This window comes from Capronia coronata, assembly GCF_000585585.1.
Source record: "Capronia coronata CBS 617.96 chromosome Unknown acBCG-supercont1.3, whole genome shotgun sequence".
In the NCBI taxonomy this organism is placed as follows: Eukaryota; Fungi; Ascomycota; class Eurotiomycetes; order Chaetothyriales; family Herpotrichiellaceae; genus Capronia; species Capronia coronata.
The window spans coordinates 2,582,664-2,608,836 of NW_006912895.1; the positions used below are offsets into that span (position 1 = coordinate 2,582,664).

A 26,173-nucleotide genomic window follows, 5' to 3' on the forward strand; every position below is an offset into this window, starting at 1 on the left:
CTACCTCATACATGGAATGATCGAAGGCGACGAGGATTCACGTTTGAGAACGCACAACCTGATCTTCGGAAGTAACTGCCTTACAGTGCTCGAACATTGCGAATGGCTAAGATACCTGGAGAGCCCTCTTCTCGTCTCGGTTGACTGTGTGACACGCCTCCTCAACCTCAGAATCTCGACTCTCGAAGGGCCCCTGTGCAAAGCTACCGGTAGCGGTATTCTGCGTACGCACATAAACTTCGGCTGTTGCAGAGCTCACCCAAGTAATGGATGCTTTTGGAAGGCCAAGGTAACATTCAAGAACAAGATATTCGCTTGGAAAAAACCACCGATCCTGTCTCAAAGGATGTATCGGTCCATCTTGGCTATGGCGGCGTTTCCCGTACAACGAATGCATGGGGGCGGCATGCACATGGCCTCAGAACCACTAGAGGATCTTCTCTCAGGCAGATATTTCACCTCACATCCGACCTGTATCCTAACATTGTCGCAAATTGCCATGTGCAGGCGATTCCCATCTGGAACTGCCAACATGGGCCGGCGACCAGCTCATTGAGACGAGGGAGCAATTACTGATATGCATCCTAGAGCAAGGGGCTCTCAATGTCAGCATCGGTGGCTGGGTATCTTCGAGATCAGATCCTCATGGCAAAAAGTTGTTTCAGAGTCTGGGAACTGAGTTCTTTGCTATCGCGGCACAGATGACTCCGGAAATTTCTCCCACCCCCCAACTGGTTGTACAGTGCTATGCACGAGAGTCTGCAGCCAAAAATTATGAGAAGGCAGTGAGTGACTGTGATATCGACTACTCCAGTTGCAGATGCCACCGCATTGGCTGAAGGATTGACTGATCAGGCCACTTCCAGGGTCCTGAAGAACGGTCGAGCCCTACCTCTGATTGTGGGCCTTTGGCCCTCCCCGGAAATCTGTGAAGGCTCCAGCGAGCTTCTGGAAGTCTACTCCGATGGGTGCCAGGATCAACTGCGCGGACCCTTCAGTAGGCATTTCCCGATGCTGTATCTGTGTGGCCGGAACTGTCCAGATTTCCCAAAATAACCAACTTCTCCCAATATTTGTTTGCAGAATACCTACATACAATTAATCGCAACACGTGCTAGCGATGGAACATATGGTACTACCTTATGCAAGCAGTACTGTCTCTCAAAGCTGCTCTCAATGTCTTACACACAGATGTTGTCAAAGAGTCATTCGTCAAGATACCCAACAGAAGTACTGCCCAGCAGCGACGAATTACAACATTCATCAACCTAGTGCGCACAGGACCGTGTTCGAGGGCGCCATCTTATGATGCAGTGAAGAGGAAGTTGACGCGAAGCACTTCTGTGTAGGTAGTAGTATAAACATCATTCGGCCCAAAATCACGTGAATAGAAGATATACTCTGCCGGCGCCGGCGCAGCCCGATCGAGTAACGGATCCGACGTTGGGGAGGCATAAAACTCACGCTTTAATTCCAACTCCAATCAGCAGATTACTCTGTATGTTTCTACTCCATACTTCTGTAAGGCTCATATACACGGCATAGAATAGAGTGTGGGATAACAACTACTTCGGTGAAGAGCGATTCTCTCCATACATTTGACGCCAGCAGAGGGGCTACGATGGGCTCAGTTGAAGAGCCCGGGGCTTCCTTTTCTGCACCACCCGAAATCGTCTCGGCTAACGGTTTACTGTTCGACTTTGATGGTCAGTTGCATCACATATCTACTCCCCAGTCTCAAACATCCTATCTAATATGACCTGGATTAGGTACCATTATCGACAGTACAGAAGCCATTGTCAAACACTGGCACAGGCAAGGCGAACTGATGGGAGTTGATCCCAACGTCATCCTTGCCACTTCTCATGGACGAAGAAGCATTGATACCTTCAAGATGTATGACCCTTCCAGGGCCAATTGGGAATGTAAGGTCGCTCGTGAAAGCCAAGGGTCCCTGGTGCGCAGCTAAGACAGTGCTGTAGACATAAGCCATGAGGAAGGGTTGATCCCCAAAGAATTCGGCCAGAATGCAGTGGAGATTCCTGGTGCTCGCAAACTGCTCACAAGTCTCGAAGCCGTCAATGCCCCCTGGGCGGTCGTGACTTCCGGCACTCGAGCGTTGCTGACTGGCTGGATTGATGTGTTGAAGCTCGCCCATCCTCGATGCGTCGTAGTAGCAGAGGATGTGGCGGAGGGCAAACCACACCCAGACTGTTACCTGCTTGGACGTCAGCGACTCGGCCTGGGCGAGGAAGCGCACATGATCGTTATCGAAGATGCGCCATCGGGCGTCCGTGCAGGCAAGGCCGCAGGCTTCAAAGTCGTTGCCTTAACCACCACCCACACGATTGGCCAGGTCAAGGAAGCGGGGGCGGACTGGATTGTGCAAGACTTGAGAAGCATCACGCTCAAGAGCTTTGCGGAGGGTATCGTACAGATCGAGATCACCAATGCCTTGGTCAGTGCGTAGCCACCGCTCTCTCTGGTGCGGTTTTCTCCCGGTGCACATCTCAGCATGGCGCCATGGCGTCCGGTCAAGATGAGGATGGTTGAGGTTTCCAGGCTAGACGTCCCCATATAGACCACGGATAGAGCGGACGATGGGAGAGGGCGCCGTTGCACCCCATCGCCCCCCAAGGGAGAGGAAAGGGCCGCATGACCTTGGCCGCAGAGCAGCCACAGCCGACTGAGCATAAATGGCGACATACTGGAGATCCAGTCCACTTTTCTGGGAACATGTAGAGCTCCAATCGTCCGTAAAACATGCCCGCTGTACAGCTCGTCAGTTTGCGAGACATTCTCCCCGGAGTGATAGTCAGAAGACAACTATGATCCGCTTGACGGTACCTGCAGGAGGATCTGTCTTCTGGGTTCTGTCACACTTCCGTTGATGACTGCTGCAGGGTCTCTACCCGTGGCTGCGCAACGTGGAAAACATAGATGTGCCGGTTGTCAGCGGTCGACGGGCAACAGAGACCAGCAAACAAGGCCGGGGCCAAGGTGCGAACCACTCTGGCCAGAGCAACATGTCACTCGTTGGTTGATGAGGTGATGCGCAAGATCAAATGGACCAAGCGTTGACCGTCGTGGTCAATGCTGCCGCTCAGACTGCGGGTAAACATAATACTAAATGATACCTTTGCCATATCAATTGCGTGACGTTGACACAGACCTGCTCCACACCTTTACAAGAACGTCCTAGGTCGTCCGAAAGCGAGGGGTTCTTGCTGGTGACTTTCAGGGTCACACAGCGGTGACCAAACATAGCGAGTGTCCTAGATCGACCTGTGGGCTGCCGACGACTTAATATTGTGGTACCTACCAAGATCTGACACCCTGAACGCAATGAGAGATAGAGTTCGAGTATAATAAGATGACTTTTGCAATCAAAAACCAACAAGTCTGGGAGACCGGCGATAGGCGGAGCGGAGTCGAAGTCGATCAAGTCTCGCTGATAAGCAGATCGTCGACTTACACATGAGAAGTCGTCAAATTGACATGTGATTTGTGGAAATAAAGCCGAGGAGTCGAGACAATCCTGGCGGAAGCGGCGGCAATCCAGCAATAACTGCTGCTATAGACCGCCAACCTCATCGGCGGTCGCTAAAGCCAGGTTTAGATAAGATAGGCGCATGTACTGTCGGTGATGCCTATCTTGGTGGACAAGGGCGCTCGGCGAGACAGGGCTGTGGGACGCTGGCGACAACTCACAGGATCGAGAACAACGTACCTAAACCCGAAACGTGGACAGAGCTGGAACTTCGGAAGGGGAGCTGAGTGTCGGTCGTTTTTTCGGATGCGCTAAGATAATGCCCCTATGGCGTATTTGAGATTGCTGTCTCTGATTTCGTGTAGCCAAATCCCTTGCCCGTTGCCAGTTGCCCATTGCGGCGTTGCCAGTTGCCAGCGGTGCCAGCACCAGCCTGGAGGGTGTGCCCTGTTGTGCAATCAAATCAGCTGTACATGTCGCACCATAATCTCTCGACTCGATGATTCCCAGCTCTCCTTACAAGGGTGGCCGATATACCCCCTGCATAACTCCTTCTTGTCCAGTGTCCATTGCAAGAGGTTTGAGAAAGCAGTATCTTGTCGCGCGTCTCGACCGAAGAACAGGGGAAGCAGTGATCAGGCTGGGTCTTTTGTGATGAAAGCAGCGTAATGGCCTGGATTTGGGGATGCAGGACGCTGCTAAGTGGACGGGAGCGATCGAAAGCGGCGTGCAGGGGACAAGGATGGACTGCGCTTTAGTTGTCAGTCGGAGCTGGAATTCCACCGCCACAGCTGCAGGTACCAAATTGTGTTTTGCTGCAGACTGCGCTTTTCTGGGAGGATCAGATGCAAGGCACCGTCGGCAGTGGATACAGTCCGCAGTCTTGACTCAGACCGGGGTGCTTCCCCATACAGCATCCAAGAACTTCAGTGTCTGATATACCTAGGAGAGAGGACTCGCGCCGGTAGCCTGATGCATAGTAACGGAAGGACTGAATATCAGATCGTTAGAGGAGCCCAACTAATCCGATACAGGAGGAAGCAGTAATACTGTACATCAGATCCGCAACCACAAGGCTGCTTCAGGGCCGGCAGAGACACGATCGTGGTTGATAATGATGATGAATACATTAGGCCGATGGAGCTGGCGAGTCAGTATACAGAGTAGGCGCCCACTGGTCGACGCCTGATGCCCAATACATTTCCTGGGTATGCAGCTGCGAAGTCTACTGTGTCTACCTACCTTTGGTGCCCAACCTGAACGGTGCACTGTGGTATGGCTCGCGCATGATCAGGCCGTTTTCATCGATGTTGAGCAGAGCAGCCACCGACAGAGAATAATGTATGGGCGCAGATTGCCGAGTGCAAATAAGTTGGTAACGGACAGTGCAGTGCATGGGCTCGATGGGTTCCACATTAGATAGAGTTCCAGCTGGATGGAGATTATTCGCGAGGAGAATTTCAGGCGGAAGGAGCAACAAGCGGGCACGCCATTTGCAGCGTTGACATCAGACGGACACAACGGCAGTCAAGTCAGTGTCGTGTCCGAGTCAGATTCAGTTATTTGTCCGTGTTCAAGGTTTCTATGCTCGCCATGCCCTGCACTGGCAGTGCATATCAGGTAATTTTGATGATCCTAGACAGCCGCCTCAAATTGCCACACCTCATACCCCTTCGCGAGCGCCTCGTTGCAGCATGAACCAGGGTTCTCAGACCTCAAAGCGCAACCAGGCTGGCCCGACCCAAGGCCATCTCCACCAGGCCTTCTCCTTCGGTGCGAAAACTGTGCCACAAGACGCCGTTTGGGCTGAGACCGGCGCCGAACGGGTTAGATCTGGGCGACCGGGTGGCCTGAGATGGCAAGGATAGTCTGGCCTCCGGGCCTGCAATGCACTGCAATGAGGTCTTTGGCCCCTAAGCCGTTGCTGCATTGCCCCTGGCTGGATGCCTATTCCGACTTGTTTTAAGCTGCGACCGATGTGGTGTACCTTTGTATGCAGTTGCCAGCTGCATCCTCTACTGGGTGCCAGGGCGTCTGTTCCTGCATTGGCGCCGAACATCACAACCAGAACCCCTTGGAACACGGCATGCTCCAATCCGCCATCATGACGCCCAGAAGCATGCATACAAGGTACCTACCGTCGACAAGAGGAGAAAGACAGGCCTAGCCAAAAGTCAGGAGGCGGATGAAGGATAGTACGTACAAGAATATGGAATGATACCTCAGGTGTGCACCTTACTGTGATACTGTAGCATGCCTGAGGCCTAGGCATCGGTGGTGCTGAGGACCTCAGTTGGGGGTCCCAAGGGTGCCGATTTGGTAGCCATTCATAGCTGGTACCCTTGGTTGGCTCCCTCTGCACGTACCGAGTCCCTCCACCCGCGGTGACTTGTGTCGTTGGTAGCCGAGCGCCTCTTCCGCGGCTTGTTCGGAGAATGCCTTGGCTTTTCCCTTCCAACGTCCATCTAAGACACCCAGAATAATCTCCTGGTGTTTACCCTCCCTGCGCCTCGCCTCGTCCACCATTAGAACTCAACCACCACCAGCTCCCCGCTGCATCTGGCGCTTGACTCATATCGCGAAACACGATCAAGAGAGGGCATGCCAGTGTTAACTCGACGGAAGCGACTCCTCAACCAGGAGCCACCGGCTAGAACAGACTCCACTGCTCAGTCAGTGGCTCGCCTGCTTCAGCGCAGCCTGTCCTATTCGCCTGTTCGCCTACCACCGTGTATGTCACTGTTGGTACTAAGGACAGAGTAGGCAAGGTAGGTGGTGGTCTCTCCACCCTGAGTGGATGTCCCTGGAGCTCTTCGTACTTGTCAGTCACTGTACCTGCGCCCGGCCGACGTCCAATGTCTGTCACCCATTTGCCCAGCTCCACTCCCTCTGCGCTTTGGCTCGATACCGCAGGCTCACCAGGCCTAGAGGCTACAGAGTACAGGCCTCATCCCACTGCCAACTGCTCAGTGCTGAGTCCTGTGTCCTGTGTCCTGACCCTCTCTCTCGATCGGTCCCCCATCCCATCTTACGACCTCTCAGAACGTCGGATGACGATCAAGACCGAGCCCAGCGTGCGCACTGATATCTTCTGTGCCCATCAAGCCCTCGAGGGAAGAGGACGTGCGTCTCTGTTGCTCCAGCTGTTTCCCTGTCACCCATCTGCATCATCATCGTCAACTTGGGAAAGCCCTGGGTACGATCACACCGGGCTGAACCTTTCTTTCTCTGTTCTCCATCTCCCTCGAGACGGATCCCTACCTCACCCCGGTCCTAGAAGGGCGTTAGTCCTCGCCCGATCCCTTGCGACGCCGCCTCTAAGTCTAAATTTCCCGACCTCGCCCACCTAGCTTCACCCAGATTCCCATACTACTACCACTACTGCCTGCTATCTCGTCCCTCCTGTTTGTATCACCGTCACATCATACTTCAACCAGGTCGGCTTCCCTCGAGGCCGTCGACTCGGATTCGATTTCGTTTCTCTCACGGTCGCAGCTTGTTGCGCTCCTAGAGCTCAGTTTCGCCCGCCAGTCCGATCTGAAATCGCGGACGTGATTACGACAAGTCCCTTGTCCCATCTCTACCCACCACCGCTTTCCTTGTTGCGCCTTCTGCATCGAGCGAACAATCACCTCCTGTTGCGCTCCCATTGCGAGTCTGAGTCCGTCTCCTCCCACAGTCCGGTCGTCAGAAAGGAAAAGAACTGCTTGGTCTGGTTGCAGGACCATCTCCACGCACGAGGCCGGCGATGCTCAGATGTCTAACCGACTACATACCCGCTCGCTGAGCATGCACAACGAAGACCCAGCCCTACAATACTACAACATGGCTTCCTACCTGCAAGACTCTTTTTCCTTTCCCGTTCAGCATCAGCAACAGATGTACTATCCAGGCGTTACTTACCCGGACTACCTGCTTCAGCCTCAACACCCGCTGGATGACTACCATGCTTCCTTCGGTATGGCCGAGTACGCCGACTTTATGGCGCCCGGCATGTTGAACGATGAGTTTGGAGAGGGGGAAGAGGTTTCGACGCGGCCAAGGCTCACCAAAGAACAAGTTGAGATCCTGGAGGCCCAATTTCAGGCCAATCACAAACCCAACTCCCAAGTCAAGCGGCAGTTGGCGATTCAGACCAATTTGAAGTTCCAAAGAGTTGGCGTACGTTCCCGATAAACTGACCAGGAGTTGACAAAGCAGAGCTGACTGGATGACAGAATTGGTTCCAAAACCGTCGTGCGAAGGCGAAGCAGCAGAAGAGGCAAGAGGAGTTCGAGGCCCAGAATGGATCACAGAAGCAGCCCGAGTCCAAAGAGACCCCATCCGCCGGTACACCAAAACGAGAGACTCAAGCGGAGACTAGGGCCGAGGCTGCCTCTCCTATGCGATCAGTGCCTTCGCCGAGTAAACGATCTCAATCGAGCGCACAGAACTCGCCGTCGCCAGTCAGGCTCACCGATAGGTTCAAGGAGGCCAGCTGGGCATCGCTTCAAAGAGCGCTGGGTCAAGCAAAGGCGGCACAAAACAAGCAGCCCACGCAGCCCAAGGTGACCATGCCTCCTCCGGAGCTCCCTCCACAATCGGTGCCAATGCAACTTCCACTTCGCATGAATGGGCATCACCCCAGTTTCTCGGCTTCCAGTCTACCAACCTGGCCGAATCAGCCTCCAAGTGCGGCGCCATATCCGTCGCCAATGACGTTGCAGGACACATCGTTCGATTTTGGGTTCGACACCGAGCCATCAAACACGTCGAGCCAGGGCACGGACTCCAACGATGCCATGGCAGACTTCATCCACGATTCTTTCGTCGTGACTCCAGAAGATTGGCAGGAGCCCTTGGCCACCCCCAAAGGCATGCCTCAACAGCAAAATGACCCCAGCAACACCTTGCCTTCGCCGGGGTTGACAATGCCATCGTACCCAAGTTCACGACGAGAGTCAGCCACGGACGACCTGTCCAACAACTTTGGCAACTTCGCCTTGGTGAGCAGCTCACCGACTGTGCGGACACATCGGCGTGCTTCTGAACTCATTCGTCCTCCGCAAAGCGGTGCGCTGGACATTGCCGCCCGACGCAAGCGACCTCGGCCAGCTGCTCTCACCTCTACTTCTCTTCGGAGTCGGTCGTACGGTGCCTTGACGTCTGTTTCACCCACTTTCCGACAAGGCGTGATGAACACACCCCCCGTGCCCCATACGGTTCGCCATGTCAAGTCCGCCGGCCACAGTCTGAACTCACGATATGCTGGCGTCCGCAAGTCCAGTTCGGCTCAAAGGTCGCCCATGTGCGTTGCGAGTTTTGCGGAGGCCGAAGCATTCAATCAGTTGATGGCGCAACAAGCGATCAATGCGCAGACTCTTGCCGAGTTGCCAGCCCCGTCGCTGTCACCCGACCTCGTGGCCGACACTCAAATGAATGACCCAGAAAAGAATCCGTTTCGCGCCCGTAACATAAATCCGATGCTGGCAACACAGAATCTTTCCGGCACGACTGCCTCACCTCCTGGCTCGCCGATGATGGGAACATCGATGATGCGAGGGCTGTCTCAACAATCTCTGTGTCCACCTGCTTCTGCGCCAGCACACTATTCATCTTTCCAAGACTATACACCACCATATTCTGCAGGACCTCTCACCAACAGCAGTTGGTCTGATGCCGCCCTGACTTCCCCGGAGATGCCATCGTTCCCGTCGGTAAGCTATGTGCCTTCTCTGGGATACGCCGGACTCTCTGATGGATTGCACGGGCAATATCATCATGCTGTCCTACCGTCCGATCACAAGTCGGATTTGACCTACGACGCTCAACTCGACCGTAGGCAGACGGAGTTTTACATTCAGGAATTCCCGAATCAGAAGGAAGAACATGCGAACATTGCACAACACCTGTCTCAACAGAAACCGCGAAACTATGTGTTTGCCAACAGTGCTCCACAAGACTATGCGGGCCCTTGACTGCCTCGCCAGTTGTATTCTTGACTTGATTCATTGTGTCTGCTTGGGCCCAAATACTGATACCACTTCTGTCTTTTTATTTCTGAGCGCTTTCTCTTTTGCCCTGTGGAAGGGTATGGTGTTTTTTGGGGTTGACAGCGACCCACGGCTGCCGCGATGGATGGACGAATATGCATGAAACAGGTTCGATGCTGGGCCTTGTCGGCGCGGACATGGGGTTGGTTATTCAGGGACCACACAGAGTCCGGGTTATTGTTCTTGCAGGACTTGGAATACGCGGATAGAAGGACCTGGGTATGTAATACGAGGCACCTACGGGTCGCGCATGAGAGAAATGCCTCTGGGAGATGAAATATCAGGATAATATGTGTATGACTTGAGCTCGTGAAACAGAGCGACGTATTCATTCGCTGGGTTTCATCATCGTTAGACAGTCGAAGAAGACAATTCAGTTTGAAAATGGCATGCTCCCTTCAATTGTATTGATCCATCTGCCGTGGAAGTGGCTGATGCTTGATCTGCTGTTGTCATGTAGTAGGTTGAAGGGCGGTGTGGTGTCATATAACCAGCAGCCCGCGGCCAGCAATCATTCATTGGTGGCTGACAGCAGCCAACGAGGCTGAAAGGCACGATGGCCACAGAACCGTTTTATCTCGTCATGACTTGGTCCCTAATATCCCTCTTCCATCCACACAATCAGCTTGCCTCCCAGGGGCTCCATTTGGACTTGACAATCCAACTGCTTTTCTGGATAGCTACCCCATGTCATGGCCATCGATACTGTCAGAACCATCTTTTCGGAACATCATGACACATTCCTTCCCCAGATCCGGGGTACTGTTGAACCACATCTGCCAATGTAAATGGTGATATAACGGCCGATTTCCAATTCATTCAATCCATCAATCACGTCTTCAAACCGCCCGTGATCTCATGTTGAGCCATCTCGTCATTTCTGCCTTGTGGTGACGTCTGGTTCTGCCCCGTCCACATATCAAATCGACCAATATACGAAGACACACCCGGCAGCCACTGGAGTCTGGGGCCACGGAAGGAGCCGATCGGTTCTGAGCGTCTCCGTTCTGGGGATCTCGGCTGATTCGATGGAGACTGAGATCTTGAATGCCTGGTCGGTGACTTCAGCCGAGATCGCGCTAGTAAGGCGTATATCCAAGGTACATTGCTCCATTACTGATCCGCAAGACCTGGGGAGAGGGGGCGCCCGGCGGTGAAGGACGGGATGCTTCTTTGTTTGTTTCATCCCATGCAGTCGACCACTGGTTGCAGGCAGCCAGTGAGCTTGTCAGATCTTGCAGTTGACCCAACATGTCCAATGTTTGTGACATCTCCAGGAGGCTGGTGCCTGCCATGGCTCGTTGATCCGATGCAAAGGGATCGTGCTCAAGGTACCAGGTAGCTTTACAATGCAGGAACAAGCAGGTAAGGGAGTATGCGGTGAATGATGATTCATGACAGTCACTTTTCAGGTACAGATCTGAGAGATGTATGAGATCAATCATCAAAGCGGGGGGTGGATCGAGATACGATGGCAGAAGGCTTGATCCTTGACTGAAACCGCAACTACCGGGTACCTTACTACTAGTAGGCACCTGAGGCAGTTGCCAGCGAGTGATTGAATGATGCACTGGCAGTGCAGTCGTGAATACTACTACCGGCAGGTAACTGCGCAGGCAGGACAGGCAGCAATGACGACAGAAACAGTGACTCTCTCGTAGGCAGGCAAGAGCGTCTCCTCTATATAACCAACTTCCTCCTCCTTCCTCAAAGACGAGATCTCTCTTCAACGCACACACACCACAACCTCAATCAATCATCTCACTTCCTCCCAAACAATCCAATCTCAACCAAAACAACCATCCATTAACATGTCGAACTACCAGCCAACTGGTATGACTCTTGAACTCCTTGTGCCCACCCAGACCTGGACTTGTGTTTGAGTTACGAGCTCACTCTATCTGTCTTGTCTTGTCATACTCTCACATTCCGAACAGCTCTTTCTCTTCCATCACTAACATCTTATTTCAGAGCACGACGGTCTCCGCAAGGATGGCCAGCCTGACGGACGTGTCGGCACCGGCGAGTTCGCTCACGGCCAGGTCGATCCTCATGACGCCGGCAAGCAAGGCGGCAAGACCAGCGGCAGCTCCGGCTCTGAGGGTGGCAGCGACAACTCCCAGGGCTCATCCAACCTAGGTGGTGATGGACTTCGCAAGGACGGTCAGCCTGATCAGCGATTGAAGCAGAACCAGTAAATCTGGGTCATCACACCAAATCAGAAGTGCCATGCATGGGTAGCCATAGCTTTGGGGGGTTGAGGATGACATGCTAGGCTCAATGGCTGTGACATCAGAAGTTTCCCAGGTCGAGCTGAAAATAACACACGGATGGGATTCAATCACAGAGGTGAAGAACTGCTGGTGAACATGGCATATCACAGTGTATCCTGCGACTCAGTACTTCAGCCAAGATACATGAAAACTACAAGGGAATTATGCCCACAAACATAATTCTTCCCCAGTACAATTGTGTCTTCAATCATTGCGTTGACTTACTAGTTTATTTTGCAAGCAGGTCAGTGGTAATATGCCTCCTAACCAGTAAGCCATGACGAATATATATACAATCATGAGAGGAAGAATGCATGGGAACGTAGTAAATAACCATAAGCTTGGTGTTCAGCGTAATTCACTCCAAGGGTTTGGAGAGGGAAGAATTTATTCATTTTGGGCCATAAAGGAAGTCGAGAGGTGAGGTAATCGTGGATAGAACAAGGGCCAGAACAGGACCAACACACCTTCCAAAGGCTTTAGGCCAGGGCGATTGTTCGAGCGGAGTGATGACAACAGGTTTTCGATGAAACAGGTGTGAAAGAATCATTACATTGCAATTACTTATCACAATCACTAACCCCAAGGCAGGTAATGTCCTAACGAACCGGAACTACCAAAGACAGACAAATCGTTCATAAGCTGAGGCACATCAATTCATTATTCAGATACCATTCCAAGGCCTACAGTTCGGAAACAGAGAGCCTTGAGCTGCTTCTTTCCGAAACCTCCGAGTGCCAGAGGTTCCAAACCCGATATACCCCGTACTGGGAGAGTCGACACAGCTTACTTCTCTTGATCTGCGTCAACCTTTCAAGTGAGGTGAGACAATCTCAATCTGTTCCTACGGGTTCCGCTCCGCCCAACCCAGCCCGAAAAGGCCTGTAGCAGCCAGGGAAGAGAATAGAGAGAATAGAAGGGGGCATAGGTAGATAGCTTTACCACCGGGCTGACCACAGACACGCCCGCCCCCTGTTCCTCGATGAGTGAGAGTGAGAAGAAAGGAAGGTCTCAATAATCCCCCGGCTTCGACGATCAACGTGATTGTGAAAGAAGATGTGATGGGCGAGCCCTCCCTGGGAGTGGCTAGGGAGAGAGAGAAAAGTCGAATCCTTGAAGCTTCGACGCCTGGGGTTTATTTCGACTTTCTATCTCGATACGACTGGTCGTCGACGAAGAGGAGAAAGGATGGGAGAAAAGGAGAAAGGACAATGACACCCTTCCCCAATCACATGCGCTTTTGTATGCTCGTTGTTTGGTGGGGCTGTCCTGGATGGAAGGCGTTTTTCCCAGCCTTGGGCTTCAAACCGCTCACCTCACCTCGTTTCCAGACTTTGGTCCTGAGGCACGGGTTTCCGCTTGAACAGTTTGCCGAGACCCCCCGATTTGTCCTTGTCCTTGTCCTTTTCGCGCGATCGGGTTCGTGCGCCTGGGACTGCTGAGGTCATCGTTGGTGCTGCTGCAGACGTGGGTGGCATTGGGGCCGTTGTCGGTGGTGCTGTTTCATCAAGCTCGTCGTCATGGGCCGGCCATCCTCCGGGGATTCCTTCGATCTCGGCACGGCCGCGTTCCAAGACTTCTTCGTTGTGGGCGTTGATGCGGGCCGCCTTTTCCGGTTTTTTGGACGGGAAGCGGCGGTCGATGGTGGAGTTGAGCGTTCCGCGGAGGGTTTCTCCTACGCCCTGTGTGAAACGACAAGATGGATTAGTTGATCATTCAATCAAGCAGTGAGTGAGTGAATAAGGGAGTGAATAAAAGTGAGTGGGTTGATCAGTCAGCAAGACTTGAGATCTTATCGAATGAAATGGGGCCTTGATCAGGTGGGCAATTTCGAACTTCAAGTCTCGACTTACATGAATCCCCTTGGCCGCAGCCTTCAAATCATCAATTGTGGTTTGATTATGGCGCATGGGTTGGTCGGCCGTCCTCAGTGACGATCGGCTGGGATAACTGAAGTTGGGTCTCGACGGACTGGATGGAGGTGTCACGCCCGTGCTCATGCCTGGACCCGTGCCCGGGCGGGCCGTGGATGGTGCGTCAACAACAGGACTCACGGGCCCATGGTTGTTGTACCCACCACCATGGTTATGGTTGTCAACAAAGGCGCCGGGGCCGGGGCCAGGACCTGTGCCAGCGACAGTCCCGTCTCGAGGTGTCTCTCGTATGATTTCACCGGACCTGCGCAGGGCACTTTTGGCTGGAATTGGCGGCGACTCGGTCCGCAATCTTTCTCCTGTTTTGATCGGCGGCAACGGCGCCGGTCGGCCGTCTGCAGAGGTACTGATGGTGGAAGAAGTGACTGCAGGTTGTGTTTGTGGTTGCGGTTGCGAAGAAGGCACAGGATCCCCTCCAGGCATTTCCGACAGAGGAGGTCGGCCTGACCCCGGTTGGACTTCTCGTCTCACGTCCTTCTGCACGTCTTGCTGTTGTTGTTTCTTGCCGCCTCTTGTAGTGGTGGTCGTGGTCGTGGTTGTGGTTGTCGTCACCACCGTCACTATTTCCCCGGTATCTTCGTCAAAGACTTCTCCGGTCGAGGGCCGTAGCGCAAGGTTTCGGTCTTGGTCGATGTTGGCAATTTCACTGTCCTTCTCGGCATGCACCATGTCGGGACTGCTTCTCCCTTGGGCCCCGTCGGCACTGTTGGCCTCGCTGCTGCCATAGGCGGAGTCACTTAGATTGGAGGGCCGCTCTGGAGTTCTCTCGCGCTTCTTGAGCAGCCGGCTCAGACCTCGGAGCCGTTTCTTGTCTTCGGCGGACGGTTGTGAGGATGCCATGACGAAGGCTGAATGGGACATTCCTGGACACACCAGAGACAGAGTATAGTCAAATATGTGGATGGAAGAGGGCAAACGGCAACTCTGGTAGAGCTGAAATGGCAGTGGGTGGGAGCAGCTCCCCACCAATCTACTTCCTACGTAGGTGGTGGTATTTCAGGGTTCGGCCCTGCCACCCTTTCTTCCTTTCCACCCTCCCCCATGCCGTGGGCAGGCCACGAAACCAGGTTGATGGTCAAGTCAATATGATATGATGTCATTCGATCGATTTCGTGTTCAAGTTGGGGTCCATAGTGTTGATCGAACGATACGCCACACTTTGCACAGCCACAAGGTTGATAAACGGGAAAATGGACCAAGGAGATGCGAGACAGCCAGACGTCGGTATGTGCTAAGCAAGCGCGTACAGAGTGGCCAATCACCACAGAACGAGAGGGCTGTGGTTAGGTTGGATTGATGGCAGCCAGCGCTCTTCGACGTACCCTCGCATACGCAGCCTCTAACGTCATCTCGATGTCGCATCGGCATCGCAGTTCGCAGATATAGGGCCAAGTGCATCTCTCGCCGCGAAGAGTCCATTCTTGCAGCCTGGCCTCTGTGGGCGTGTCGAACAGCCTGAACACGTCCCCAGGCCGAAGCTGTGGCGTGATAGATATCTTGGACCACGAGGCGAAGCTCGGGACCACCTCGTCCATCAAGACGCGTTGCAGAAACGTCGGCAACAGGGCGAATGCGTTCAGAATCTCGAGCCAGTGTAATGCCTCGCCTAGACAGAATCGCACGAGGACACCGAGCGGTTGGTGGTGGTCGGCGGCTCTCTGCAAGTCAATGAATGGGCCCACATATGGTCGTGTCTGGGAGACAATGAAGTGATTGACATTGAACAACTCTCCGATTCGTTGCAGAGGCGCTTCCGGATGGACTGAATCCGGGCGCCGGCTTCCTTTCACCGAGCAGTCGGCGGCAAAGTACAGCGTGATGGCTCCTGTGTCGCTTTTGCAGAGCAGGTGGACGGGAGCATACATTTGCTTGGAGGTTGCAATCGATGCCATGACCGCTGACCAGATCAAGACGTGCGGTGCCGTGATGTAGTTGAGCAACTGGGGAGTGCCGGCCACTTCTGACATGGCAATGGTGATGTTCAGGATCCGACCGGTTTTCGCATAGGCTTCTTCGAACGTGATATCTCCTAGATTCTCCCGCGCGCATTCCTGAAGGATGTCGATGTCGAAGAAGTGCTTTTTCGTCCGATACCGTTTGTACCGTCGTCTGATGGTGGCTATGAAGGAAGTGCCCAGCCAAGCGGACAGTCGACTAGTAGAGCGTCGCATCCGAGCACGAATGAAAGCATCGAGCTTGATATTCGCGCCGCTGAGAACGTCAGGCAGCTCCTCGTCCGGTGTAACACACGCAAGAGCGGCAATCAGAGAGCCGGAGCCTGTTCCCGTGATGATCTGAGGGAGAAGTCCTTGAAGATAGAGCGCCTTGACAACGCCGAGATGACACATGCTGACCATTGCTCCGCCCTGCAAGACCAGCGTGGTCCGACCGAGAGCAGTCCTCATGTCGTTCAAGACCTGGCGCTTCTCCTGGGACGAGACGAACGTGGTTCCGCCGCTGCCGAAGGAGTGGCGGTCCGCAATGTGGGCAATGCATTGACGGACTTCCCTGATATACTCATGGATCAACCGTTTGGTCTGAATCTGCGATTTCCGGTACAGCGCAGGCGACAAGATGCGGCATACATTTCGAGAGCTTTGTGCTCTGAGCTGATTGCATAGCCCGCGGTCGTCTCCGAGCCTGCGGCAGCGCTCGAGATCTCGTTTCAGCGTCCGCAGGATTTGCCAGTCGTAGTTAGAGTCCCGGTCGAGGTTGAGCCAGTCATCCACGCCGTGGATGGCATCCCACTCGAACTGCCAGTTATACCACTCTTCGTAGGTCAGCGCGGTCTCCTGGGATTTGACCGAGTGATTCTTGGTCCAGGGTTCGATCCAGATCAACAGAAAAAAGACGCGGAAGACTCCCAGAACTGTGCCGAAGAGTTGAGACAGAAGTTCCATGGCGGAATGTGTGTCCTCAACGTCGGCAGAGCGAGCATTCTCGGGGATTCGAGTCTGAGATGCTCGCCAGGTCAGAAGAAAAGCAACAGATCAACTCGGCCAGACATGACATGAGGCAATTGGTTCAATAACAATAGTAGAACCTCGATGTATATTACTACCTAGGTCGGTAGTAAACGAAGCATGTGCTGCTCCAAGACATGTTTGTGATGTTTGTTTTGGTTTGATATATTCGCTGCTTTAACTCACCGATCGGATCTCTTAAAGCAGCATTCAGACTCACCTCTTTCCATCTCTCGATTAACTGCCGGCAACTTGGACGTGGAGAGCGACCAACAGGTACCTATCTGTCCATGTATCTTCTCTCCTCCATCTCTTCGCGACCCAGTGTCAGAATGATCGACATCGGCTCAATCGAGAGCGGAGACTCACATTTGTATCATGAGCCCGCTCATTCGCCGCAGCCAACTCCAACTGCGGACAATTAGATGCCGTTGTAGCGAGATACCCAACATTGGGCCGATATCGGCAGCAATGCGACAACCACGACCATCTTAACGACGTGATATATTATACATATGTTGTAGCCAAACTCCCGTGAAGGCGTCCAAAGACTTTTGGAACTTCCAACATCACTGACTTAGCACTGTGAAAGCAAAAGGGCTGGCCCTGAATCAGAAACGACCTCGATATCAAAAGTACCAGTCACAGGTGACCAGACCCCAAACTTTCCCATTCCTTGCAGATTAGATCATATTCCTGTGGAATACAATGCCGAAAGAACAAGCGGTCTACTCGCACGGCCACGGCGCGGCGACGCAAGACCACGCGCGCCGCACCGCCGCCGACTCAGCGGCCTTCCTCCTTCCGCACATCAAACCTAGCGCCACGATCCTCGATGTCGGCTGCGGACCGGGCACGATCACGGCGGACCTAGCGGCACTCGTGCCGCAGGGCAAAGTTATTGGCGGCGACGCGGCGACAGAGATCCTGTCGCAAGCCGCCGACTTCGCCTCTTCACGCGGTTTGACGAACATCACCTTCGAGAAGATCGACGCCAACGACCTCCCCTACCCCGACAACACCTTCGACATCGTCTACTGCCACCAAGTCCTGCAACATGTCAAAGACCCTGTCGGCATTTTGCGCGAGATGCGCCGCGTCGCCGCACCCGGCGGCATCGTCGCCGCGCGCGAGGCAGACTACAAGTCCTTCGCCTGGTACCCGGAGCCGCCGGAGCTGGCGCGCTGGGCGGACCTCTATCAGCAAGTCGCCCGGGCGAATGGCGGCGAACCGAATGCCGGCCGGTACTGTCATGTCTGGGCGCGACGCGCGGGGTTTGCCGCAGATGACATCGAAGCTACGTGGGATACGTGGCGCTATGCCGGTGAGAGGGTCCGGCATTTCTCCTTGAGTTGGACGGGGAGGATCTTGGGGCCGGGATTCACGGGCACCGCGGTCAGAGAAGGATTTGCCACGGAGGAGGAGATCCAGAAGATCTCGCAGGCCTGGAAGGATTGGGGCGTCCAGGAGGATGCGTTTTTTGCTTTTGCTCATGGAGAGATCTTGTGTCTGAAGACATAGATGGGAACGAGACAGAAGAGAAAAGTGGCCGTGTATGACGCTTTGATTCGCGGTCTGTATGGAATATACAACATGGTCCTAGGTAGTGCTTGAAGATGAATGGCGAAGATCTCGTTCGGACTGCTTCGAAGCATCGACCAACGGTTTACTACTTTCACCCTCGATACTTGCTACGAGTCCAGCTCAGCCCGTCTTTCGAACACATTGGTCCCGGGTTTGTCCAAACCAGGCGTATGACATATACAACACCCGTGAGATTGATACCTGGAAATATCGCCAGTAATATACAAAGAGTCTCTGGGACCGGACCAAAAGCCCCGTTTTTCATCCCTGCTGTTTTAGCCGTGTCAACCTTCCAAGCCCGCCCTGTCTCGATAAACTGGACCTCGTCTGTCTCATTTTTGGGCGTTTTCCCACTTTTGGCCATGCCTTCTTGGTGGGTTGCGGCTACAGGGAGATATGTGATCAAGACGATCAAACCGGATCGACTCAACCCACTCCAACCCATCTCTTGTTCCGGGGTAGTCGTCTTCTTTTTGAGCCCGTGAATCCAACTCCAAAACGTTTTCCGATTATATATATTGAAAGGTCTGAAGGAACCCCCTTCTGCCTTCTGCCGTGCCTCTTGCTTTTGCTTTTTGTTTTCACTGCAACCTTTCTTCTGGCTAGCGCAGTGTATTGACCTGGCCCTCCCAAAACCCGTTCGGCAGTTTGGGGATGTTTATCTTTGGAAAGCCGATGCCGCCTCCGCTAGACGACTGACGCTTGATATGCCGTTGTTGACGAGGCGGCGTGACCGGCGGCGTGCTGGAGCTCCGAGGACTAGCATGATTGCTCATCCTCTTTTCTTTATAGTTGTCGAACGTGGTCAGACTTTCATCCAGACCTTGTTGCAGCTGAAATTGCGCTGCTTGGTCAGATCCCGTATCGGATTCTGGATGTTGTGTAGCACCGGGAGTCGAGTCCGGAGTCTGATCAATGGCTTGCTGTGGCGGAGTACCGGCGCCCGCATTGGAAGCAGTGTTATCCTTCCCTATGTCGTCCCCTTCACCACTGTCTGCATTGTCCATCTTCCCATCTTCGATGGGGGTGTGTTTGGGCGTTGGGAGGAACGCTGGGATGACGCCGCCCGCCATCCTGGCCCAGAATAACCGTTCTCTTAGCCGGACCAGCTCTTCCCACGCGTCCTCTTCATCCTTCCTGTCTCCGACTTTTACCACCCCTTCGCGTACCATGCGTACATAGGCAACTAGGTCGCCCACTCCACGCACCTTTTCCAGACACAGCATGCAGATCGACCACTTGGTTGCACCCTCGCCTTCGCGGACTCTCATTGCGTGCGTGCGCGGGTTCTCACCTTCTTTCCTGGCCTCGCCACAAAGCGCACAAGGCGTGAACCTCCCATACAGTTTCATGGAGTGTTCGGGTATAGGTTCCACAATGAGTGTCGAATCACCAAGTGCGGAAAGGATGCTGCGACGGTTCAACCACGACAAGGTTGGGGAAAGGTCCAATCGTAGTGTCGGTTCGATATCCTCGACCAAGATCCGCTTGTAGAAACGCGTATCTTTGAGTTGTATAGGACCTTTGCTATCGGGAGTGGGACTGAACGACCCAGGTAGATTGGGAGAGTTGGCGAGCTTCGATGTTGCTGGTTGAGACGTTTGTGGTAGATTCGTGTTCGAATTATTGTTCAGCGAGCCAAGACCCATCATATTGAGGCCTCCGTATGAGCCTGACCCAGCTCGAGATGCAGCGTGAGATGCATTGTGCGAGCGGAAATGCGAGCTCTGTACAAGGTTTCTGAAATCCTCGTAGGCAGGAATATCTGTCCGGCAGATAGGTTTGATCAGATAGGTGAGGTGCGTCGACGGGCCCGGGACAACTTCGCCCTGCTCCACCTCGGCAGGCGACAGATTCATGGCCTCAAGAAGCCGAACGAGGTTGTTGTCTTCTCTTGCGACACCTGGACTCGAAGGTGCTAGAGACACTCGAGGCGAGTCAAGCTCTCTTCGATAATCTTGGGCTGGACCGATTTGCTGCATGAGTTCCTTGAGTTCTGCCAACTGCTCACTCTGAGATGCAATGACGGCCTCCCCGTCCTTGAGTTTATCTCGAAGTTGCTGGAGTTTCTTCTCGGTGGCATCACGATCCCTGTTGGCAGTTGCCACCATTTTGTTCGCCTCATCAAACAGCGCCGCGGTCAGGTTCTCCAGTTCGGACTCGATGCCACGTTTTTCCTGTTGGACCTGTGTCTTTTGCCTCCGTTCCTCCAATAATTCGGCCCATAGCTTGTTGTTCTGTTCTTCAACGCTTTCTTTTGGGACCAGATCCCCACGGGCGAGCTTTTCTTCATACTCTCGCGCCTCGACTTCCAGCTGCGCGATCCTTGCCCTGGACGCTTCTAGTTCTTGCTTCGTTTGTGCTAGTGTGTCATCGAGGGTGGTCTGATGGTTGATGGCACTGATGAGCCTCTCGCTCAGGGCTGCAACCTCGCTGTTGAGATCGGGATGTCTCGAAGATGCAGATTCGGATCTGGAGAGGTCGGTGTTGCTCGCATTTCGAGGATCGGCTATTGTCCGAAAGGATTTTCCGGGAGAGCCTTCTTCACCTTTCGGCGGATCAGGAGGAGAGGCTTCAATGGTGGTCATTGTGCGCAGGTTCGAGATGGATTTCGCCTTGGACAGTTGGTCTTGTTGCGACGGAGCCAGTGGCGGTCCGAGTGATACGGAGCGCGAATGCGAAGGCGCGCCTGCTCTTAGAAATGGGCCATGATAAGAGAAGGCATGCATCGAAGGATGACGTCCAGAAAAAGATCTGAGCTCCGGCTGTCAACGTCTGTGGGGACGGCGACGTATCTCATGCAGCTGTCGTGCAATGCATGCTTATATCCGCGGTGTCTGTGCAGAGGGCAGGTTGAGGTTTAAGCTTGCTGTAATCGTTGTGCGTTTGCCAGCGGTCCGCAATTGTAAGGAGAGACAGCTAAGTCCTCGGTGAGGAAGAGACTCGGACAGCGTGCAACGTATATCGGTCTCCTTGAACCAAAAGGGTCCAGATGAGAGATGGGTGATAATATTGGGACCAAGGTGGCTCGGTGGCTATCGGGCAGCCCCGTGGATGTTGACGGATGGATATTTGGACGGAGTTCCTCCACCAATTTTTACTGGGGGATTTGGAGCTTGACTTATGACCGTATATACCGTACCCGTACACAGTATAGGTACATCGAGGTACTCTGTAGGTATTCCACAGACGAGACAGGCCACACCGAGGAACTTCTATACATATATCTTCATTAAAGAACAACCATCGCACCCCAGTGTTTGACTGTCTTTTGGAAAGGGGAGAGACTAACAGAGTTGAGGAGCAGTGCCGCCCTAACCGAAGCTGAGCCGAACATGACCTGCAATGGCAGACTCTCAGAGCGGCGAGAGCAGTGGCCGGTCGAGGATGCGTGAAGATATACTGTGTGCCACACTGCACAGACAACTGACCCCCGCCACGACTCGGGGTTTGCTTACCTAAGGCCACGCCCGAATCTCACTGCAGCCCCCGCGCAGCGTTTTCGAGACGATCAGCCGCGAAGTTCGTCTAATTCTTTGACAAACACAACTGCAGTAATTCGCCATGGAGGACGATGATCTAGCCAAGGTAAACACCGCCAGATCATTCGGTCAGATCAAACAGTGCAGTGGCTGACAAAATTGTAGATCAGAGCAGCTCGCCTCGCGCAGCTCAAGCAACAGCAGGGCAGAGGTGGAGGAGGAGGGTCAGGCGACAACGGCGAAGACGACGACCAGAGAAGGTATTCCAAAAAGGTCGCGACCCTCTCACAACCACGGACCTAACCAGTGGTGTGCAGGAAACAAGAATCAGAAGCACGATCATCCATTCTCAACCAGATCCTCGAACCCGAAGCCGCGGACCGGTTGGGCAGAATCCGGATGGTCAAAGAGTCGCGGGCGACGGACGTCGAGAACAGATTGATCATGCTGGCCCGCTCAGGGCAACTACGCTCCAAAGTCACGGAAGCTCAGCTAAAAGACATGCTTGCGAGTTTGTCAGAGCACGAGAAACAGACGGGCCACACGGTAGAGAGCGTCAAGGTCGTGCGCAGAGGCGGCTGGGACGACGACGACGATTTGGACGACCTGCTGAAAGACTCCTGAAGCAAGGAAAAGAGAGCATGAAAGCATGAAACGATAATTGTTTAGTTGTGCACGACTGGCCACAACGTGCCTACCAACGCATATGATACCCCCGACAACTAGAGTTGTCTTTCTATCCATGCAGGCTCACACAGTGGCTTGCTGAGAGGCAGTGGGAGAAAGAGTAGCAGCAGCAGTGGTACTAGTGTTCTTCATCCAAGCCGCCTCCTGTGCAGCCTTTGCAGCTCTGCGTTCATCTCTCAATTTCCGCCTAATAGCCCGCAGATCCGGAGGCTGTTCGATCCCCAGACGACTGCGCAGGTCTGCGACGTCCGTCTCCAGCTCTTCTTCCCAATATACATTGATCAAGTCTTTACTCCGCCAACCGTTGGCAAAAGCCCACGGCAAGAAAATCTCAAACATCCTCTGCCGCTCCTGCGGCTTGAGTCGGAGAATCGCAGCCAGACTGAGCCCGGTCATAGGCAGGCCCGTATTTGCGAATTCAAACGCCTTCAGCCCGACCTCGCCTTCCACCCAGACCGGCAGACCTGTCACGGCATGGTAGAAGTCGTGGCACTCACGATACCGTTGCATCACGTAGGCCTCCTCCTCGTCGTCGATGTACCGCACCGGATCCCTCGTGTCGGGCGTGACGCCTTCCCGGTCCAACCAGGCCGCATATGTTCTGCCCACACTGTTCTCCGGCAGTTTGCGTAGTTTCTCCAGCGACATGGTCGTCGACGTGATCCGCGGTCGGTCCCGTAGGATCCGTCGGCCCGTTGGGTCCGACAGCATTCGGTTCCGCAGCCATGTGATGAAGAATGGCTGTGCTGTTGCCTCGCCCAGTGCAGCGATCATGTCATGGCGGTACGGGTTTAAGAGTGAGGTGATGGCACTGCCCACTGCTAGGCCTAGACGTTCCACACGTGTGAGCGGGACATGGCCGGGGTAGTTCGGTGGAGGGCGGTTGAGGATCGAGAAGGAACGGCGCGCGGGGAGGCTCGAGGGAGATGTGGTCTGTGGTGAGCGATGGAGAGGAGGACGGCCACAGCTGGCGCATAGTGGTTGGGATAGTCGAAGGATGGATGACAGGAGGAGCAGGTCCTGTTGTCTGCTTGGAGACACCTTCATGTTGCGCCTGCGGTTGAAGTCCCTTCTCAGAAGGCTTTGGCGTCTGCTCAAGGATATCCTCAGTATAGATCTCCTTCTCTCCTGCGACTCGAGAAGCTTATGTCGAAGTGTAATTTCTAGCGGAGTTCTGTGGTCAGGTAGGTAGTGGCCTGACACATTCCAGGTTGGTAACGATCACAAGTAATAGGAGCAGTGGTCCACAACCGATCGATGGGGTCCGCATCGGGGCTGGAAGGAAGCATCACTCAGCCTTGCGGTGTCAAGCCAAACGGGGGTCTCTAACCAATACTCATTGGGAAACCTCGACGCCGCTTTAAAGCCAATCCGATGCCAGACCGACCAGTCTTCTTGCTTGGGGTAGAGCATAACGCGGTAGATGTCGGGTTCTTATGATTTATTATGGCAGAAAAGGCAAAGGATGTGACAGTTGTGGCGTATTCTTTGTGAGTCGCCCATCAAAACTGACGACTACCACGACCTTCTACGACTACCAATACCAATTTTAGTTCACAACACGTACAGCCTGGGCTTCGTCTCTCCCTCCGGCACCTTTGCGGTGCCGTTCTTGACATTGCGATTATGGTGCCAATAAATGAACTCCTGTAACATCGCCAGCGCGATACCTGCCGCCACCAGCGCAATCATGATCCGCAGACCGTTCGGATAGAACGCCTTTGCATCATCCGCCTGGAAGAACTGTGTGCCTTACATCAAGCCACCAATTGCAAACATGACCCACATGGCGATGGAAATGCTTCTCTCCCCGGGGTCATGGCAGTTGAGCTGCACCCATGTATCGTGCACAGGATGGTAGCCGACCGCGACTGAATTGACGACGGTCCAGAGACCCCATTTGGACCATCGGCCGACACCGTCTTGCACTTGGCGATAGATGATCAAAGCTACCAGGTAGACCAGCTGGGCGAGCATGACTGCGAGACCGCGTCGGCCAGTACGGTCGCTCAGCCAAGCGAAGAAAAAAACGACCCCCAAGGCAATGGTTGCACCGACGGACGCCAGGGCGTTGGCGGCCACTCGGTCGAATCCAAGGGATACGTATATTGATGGCGTGTAGGTGATGAGTGGACTCCAGGTCGCGAAGACCACTGAAGTGGAAAGAAGAGATGGCCAACGCTTGTAGTGGAGGACCGCCTTCCTCACTGTATGCCAGGGGATGTCAAGGCCTTGAGCCCCGCCACGTTTGTGGACGTCATCTCTTTCAAGTCGTTTAAGCAGGACGGATTGATCTTCAGGTGTAAAGCGGACAATTCCTTCCGAGAGGAGCGGCTTTGGTTGATCAGGAGAGCCGGGAAGGAGAAAGATCAGCAGTGTGCCTATTGACATGGTGAAGACACCTTCGACTGTGGCCTGTGAGTAAAATGAAAAGCACATCCCTTTGAGATATGGATCGATGACTCACGTAAGAATAGCCATTTCCAACCTGAAAGTCCTTGTCTGCCGTCCAACTTCAAGATGCCGGATGCCAGGATCGGGCTTAGGGCATTGCCACCAAACATCCCGAAGAAGAGGATGGCGACACGTTTGGCAAGTTCCTTCCTTGTGTACCAGGTGGAAAGAGTGTAGGCTGCGCCAGGAATATAGCTGGATGGCGGTCAGCAAGATTGAATACTGACTGGCCCGCTCTTTGAGTATTTACCCTGCTTCAGCGAACCCCAGAAAAGACCGTGAGACCAAGAAGCCTGTACGATCGCGAATGAACACTTGGAGCGTCGCGACAAACCCAAAGACAATCACTTGCGCCGAGATCCATTTCCGGGGACCGAGCTACACCAGCAATGTTAGGTCTGTCTTCTTCTAAGCCTGGCCGTAGTGCACTGTTGCCTCTCACCTTCTGCAAAATCAGATTGGCCGGGATCTCGAACACCACGATGAACAGAAACATCAGTTGATTGCCCAAGTTGATAGTGCTTTGATTGATCTTGATGGCTTTGGCAAACCCTCCAGTCAATGCACTGGCCAAGTTCATTCGGTCGAGCTGGAAGACGAGCAGGCCGAGAGAGAGTAAGACCAAAACAGAACGGTCGACCCTGCTTACAGTCAGAAATCGCATTCCCCCCAAGTAACGAGTGTCAAAACGTACTTTGCCCGAGCGCGGTGCTCATCCTCTCTAGACCATTGTCGTGACTGGGCAATCTCCTCTGAGGAGGAGACTGCTGTCGCGTAATTTCCATCCACTTCTTTCTCCATGCTTCCCGATGTTGACATCGATATGTAGGGAGCGAAAAGAACAGGAGAAACAGACTTGCGCCTCGTCCTCTTGGACACTTTGAACGAGCAAGCTTTTTCATGATTTCAGAACCCCGTCCAAGCACGTCAGTCCTGGATGGAATTCAGCGTCCGCAGCAGGCATTCAAGCGTGCGCGACGAGCAACGTATTGGTTACTCGATGCGCTATAGTTTGCACCCCACTACACCCAAATGACGGGGTAAATGGGTATTCGCGTTATGCATGTGCACCGTCTGGGTAAGATAATGAGGACCATGACCAATCTGGTGGGCCACGTTCCAGCATCTCGGGACGGCATGGACTCAGCGAGGCTGGATTCGGCGACATTGTTAAAGAGCTCGGGAGAGCTGTGCGAATAGCATGTTGAGTGTCGTTTGAAGTATACAGGCTCCGGTTGTTAGTGGTTCGTTCATCTGGCAGGTGTTAATGTGGA

The 26,173-nt window shown here is 53.8% G+C and overlaps 10 protein-coding genes across 10 annotated transcripts; 5 read left to right on the forward strand and 5 right to left on the reverse strand.

Moving 5' to 3' along the window:
• Positions 1–1,621: 1,621 nt before the first annotated feature.
• Positions 1,622–2,470, forward strand: A1O1_04235 (glycerol 3-phosphatase 1; the record flags this gene model as incomplete). Its single annotated transcript, XM_007725130.1, has 3 exons — positions 1,622–1,706; positions 1,770–1,925; positions 1,983–2,470. 3 exons carry the CDS (start codon positions 1,622–1,624, stop codon positions 2,468–2,470), a joined length of 729 nt encoding a protein of 242 aa, XP_007723320.1.
• A 4,845-nt stretch (positions 2,471–7,315) lies between these two features.
• On the forward strand, positions 7,316–9,447 carry A1O1_04236 (uncharacterized protein; the record flags this gene model as incomplete). The annotated part of the gene is made up of 2 exons (XM_007725131.1): positions 7,316–7,651; positions 7,708–9,447. The coding sequence occupies 2 exons, from the start codon at positions 7,316–7,318 to the stop codon at positions 9,445–9,447; spliced, it is 2,076 nt and encodes a 691-aa protein (XP_007723321.1).
• A 1,886-nt stretch (positions 9,448–11,333) lies between these two features.
• On the forward strand, positions 11,334–11,720 carry A1O1_04237 (uncharacterized protein; the record flags this gene model as incomplete). The annotated part of the gene is made up of 2 exons (XM_007725132.1): positions 11,334–11,355; positions 11,494–11,720. The coding sequence occupies 2 exons, from the start codon at positions 11,334–11,336 to the stop codon at positions 11,718–11,720; spliced, it is 249 nt and encodes an 82-aa protein (XP_007723322.1).
• A 1,391-nt stretch (positions 11,721–13,111) lies between these two features.
• Positions 13,112–14,569, reverse strand: A1O1_04238 (uncharacterized protein; the record flags this gene model as incomplete). Its single annotated transcript, XM_007725133.1, has 2 exons — positions 13,112–13,477; positions 13,649–14,569. The coding sequence occupies 2 exons, from the start codon at positions 14,567–14,569 to the stop codon at positions 13,112–13,114; spliced, it is 1,287 nt and encodes a 428-aa protein (XP_007723323.1).
• A 443-nt stretch (positions 14,570–15,012) lies between these two features.
• On the reverse strand, positions 15,013–16,629 carry A1O1_04239 (uncharacterized protein; the record flags this gene model as incomplete). Its single annotated transcript, XM_007725134.1, has 1 exon — positions 15,013–16,629. The coding sequence occupies one exon, from the start codon at positions 16,627–16,629 to the stop codon at positions 15,013–15,015; it is 1,617 nt and encodes a 538-aa protein (XP_007723324.1).
• Positions 16,630–17,400: 771 nt separating this feature from the next.
• Positions 17,401–18,213, forward strand: A1O1_04240 (uncharacterized protein; the record flags this gene model as incomplete). The annotated part of the gene is made up of 1 exon (XM_007725135.1): positions 17,401–18,213. The coding sequence occupies one exon, from the start codon at positions 17,401–17,403 to the stop codon at positions 18,211–18,213; it is 813 nt and encodes a 270-aa protein (XP_007723325.1).
• Positions 18,214–18,878: 665 nt separating this feature from the next.
• Positions 18,879–20,864, reverse strand: A1O1_04241 (uncharacterized protein; the record flags this gene model as incomplete). The annotated part of the gene is made up of 1 exon (XM_007725136.1): positions 18,879–20,864. The coding sequence occupies one exon, from the start codon at positions 20,862–20,864 to the stop codon at positions 18,879–18,881; it is 1,986 nt and encodes a 661-aa protein (XP_007723326.1).
• Positions 20,865–21,840: 976 nt separating this feature from the next.
• Positions 21,841–22,382, forward strand: A1O1_04242 (programmed cell death protein 5; the record flags this gene model as incomplete). The annotated part of the gene is made up of 3 exons (XM_007725137.1): positions 21,841–21,864; positions 21,924–22,018; positions 22,076–22,382. 3 exons carry the CDS (start codon positions 21,841–21,843, stop codon positions 22,380–22,382), a joined length of 426 nt encoding a protein of 141 aa, XP_007723327.1.
• Positions 22,383–22,508: 126 nt separating this feature from the next.
• On the reverse strand, positions 22,509–23,492 carry A1O1_04243 (uncharacterized protein; the record flags this gene model as incomplete). Its single annotated transcript, XM_007725138.1, has 1 exon — positions 22,509–23,492. The coding sequence occupies one exon, from the start codon at positions 23,490–23,492 to the stop codon at positions 22,509–22,511; it is 984 nt and encodes a 327-aa protein (XP_007723328.1).
• A 705-nt stretch (positions 23,493–24,197) lies between these two features.
• Positions 24,198–25,700, reverse strand: A1O1_04244 (uncharacterized protein; the record flags this gene model as incomplete). Its single annotated transcript, XM_007725139.1, has 5 exons — positions 24,198–24,853; positions 24,913–25,094; positions 25,150–25,277; positions 25,342–25,540; positions 25,594–25,700. The coding sequence occupies 5 exons, from the start codon at positions 25,698–25,700 to the stop codon at positions 24,198–24,200; spliced, it is 1,272 nt and encodes a 423-aa protein (XP_007723329.1).
• Positions 25,701–26,173: the final 473 nt, after the last annotated feature.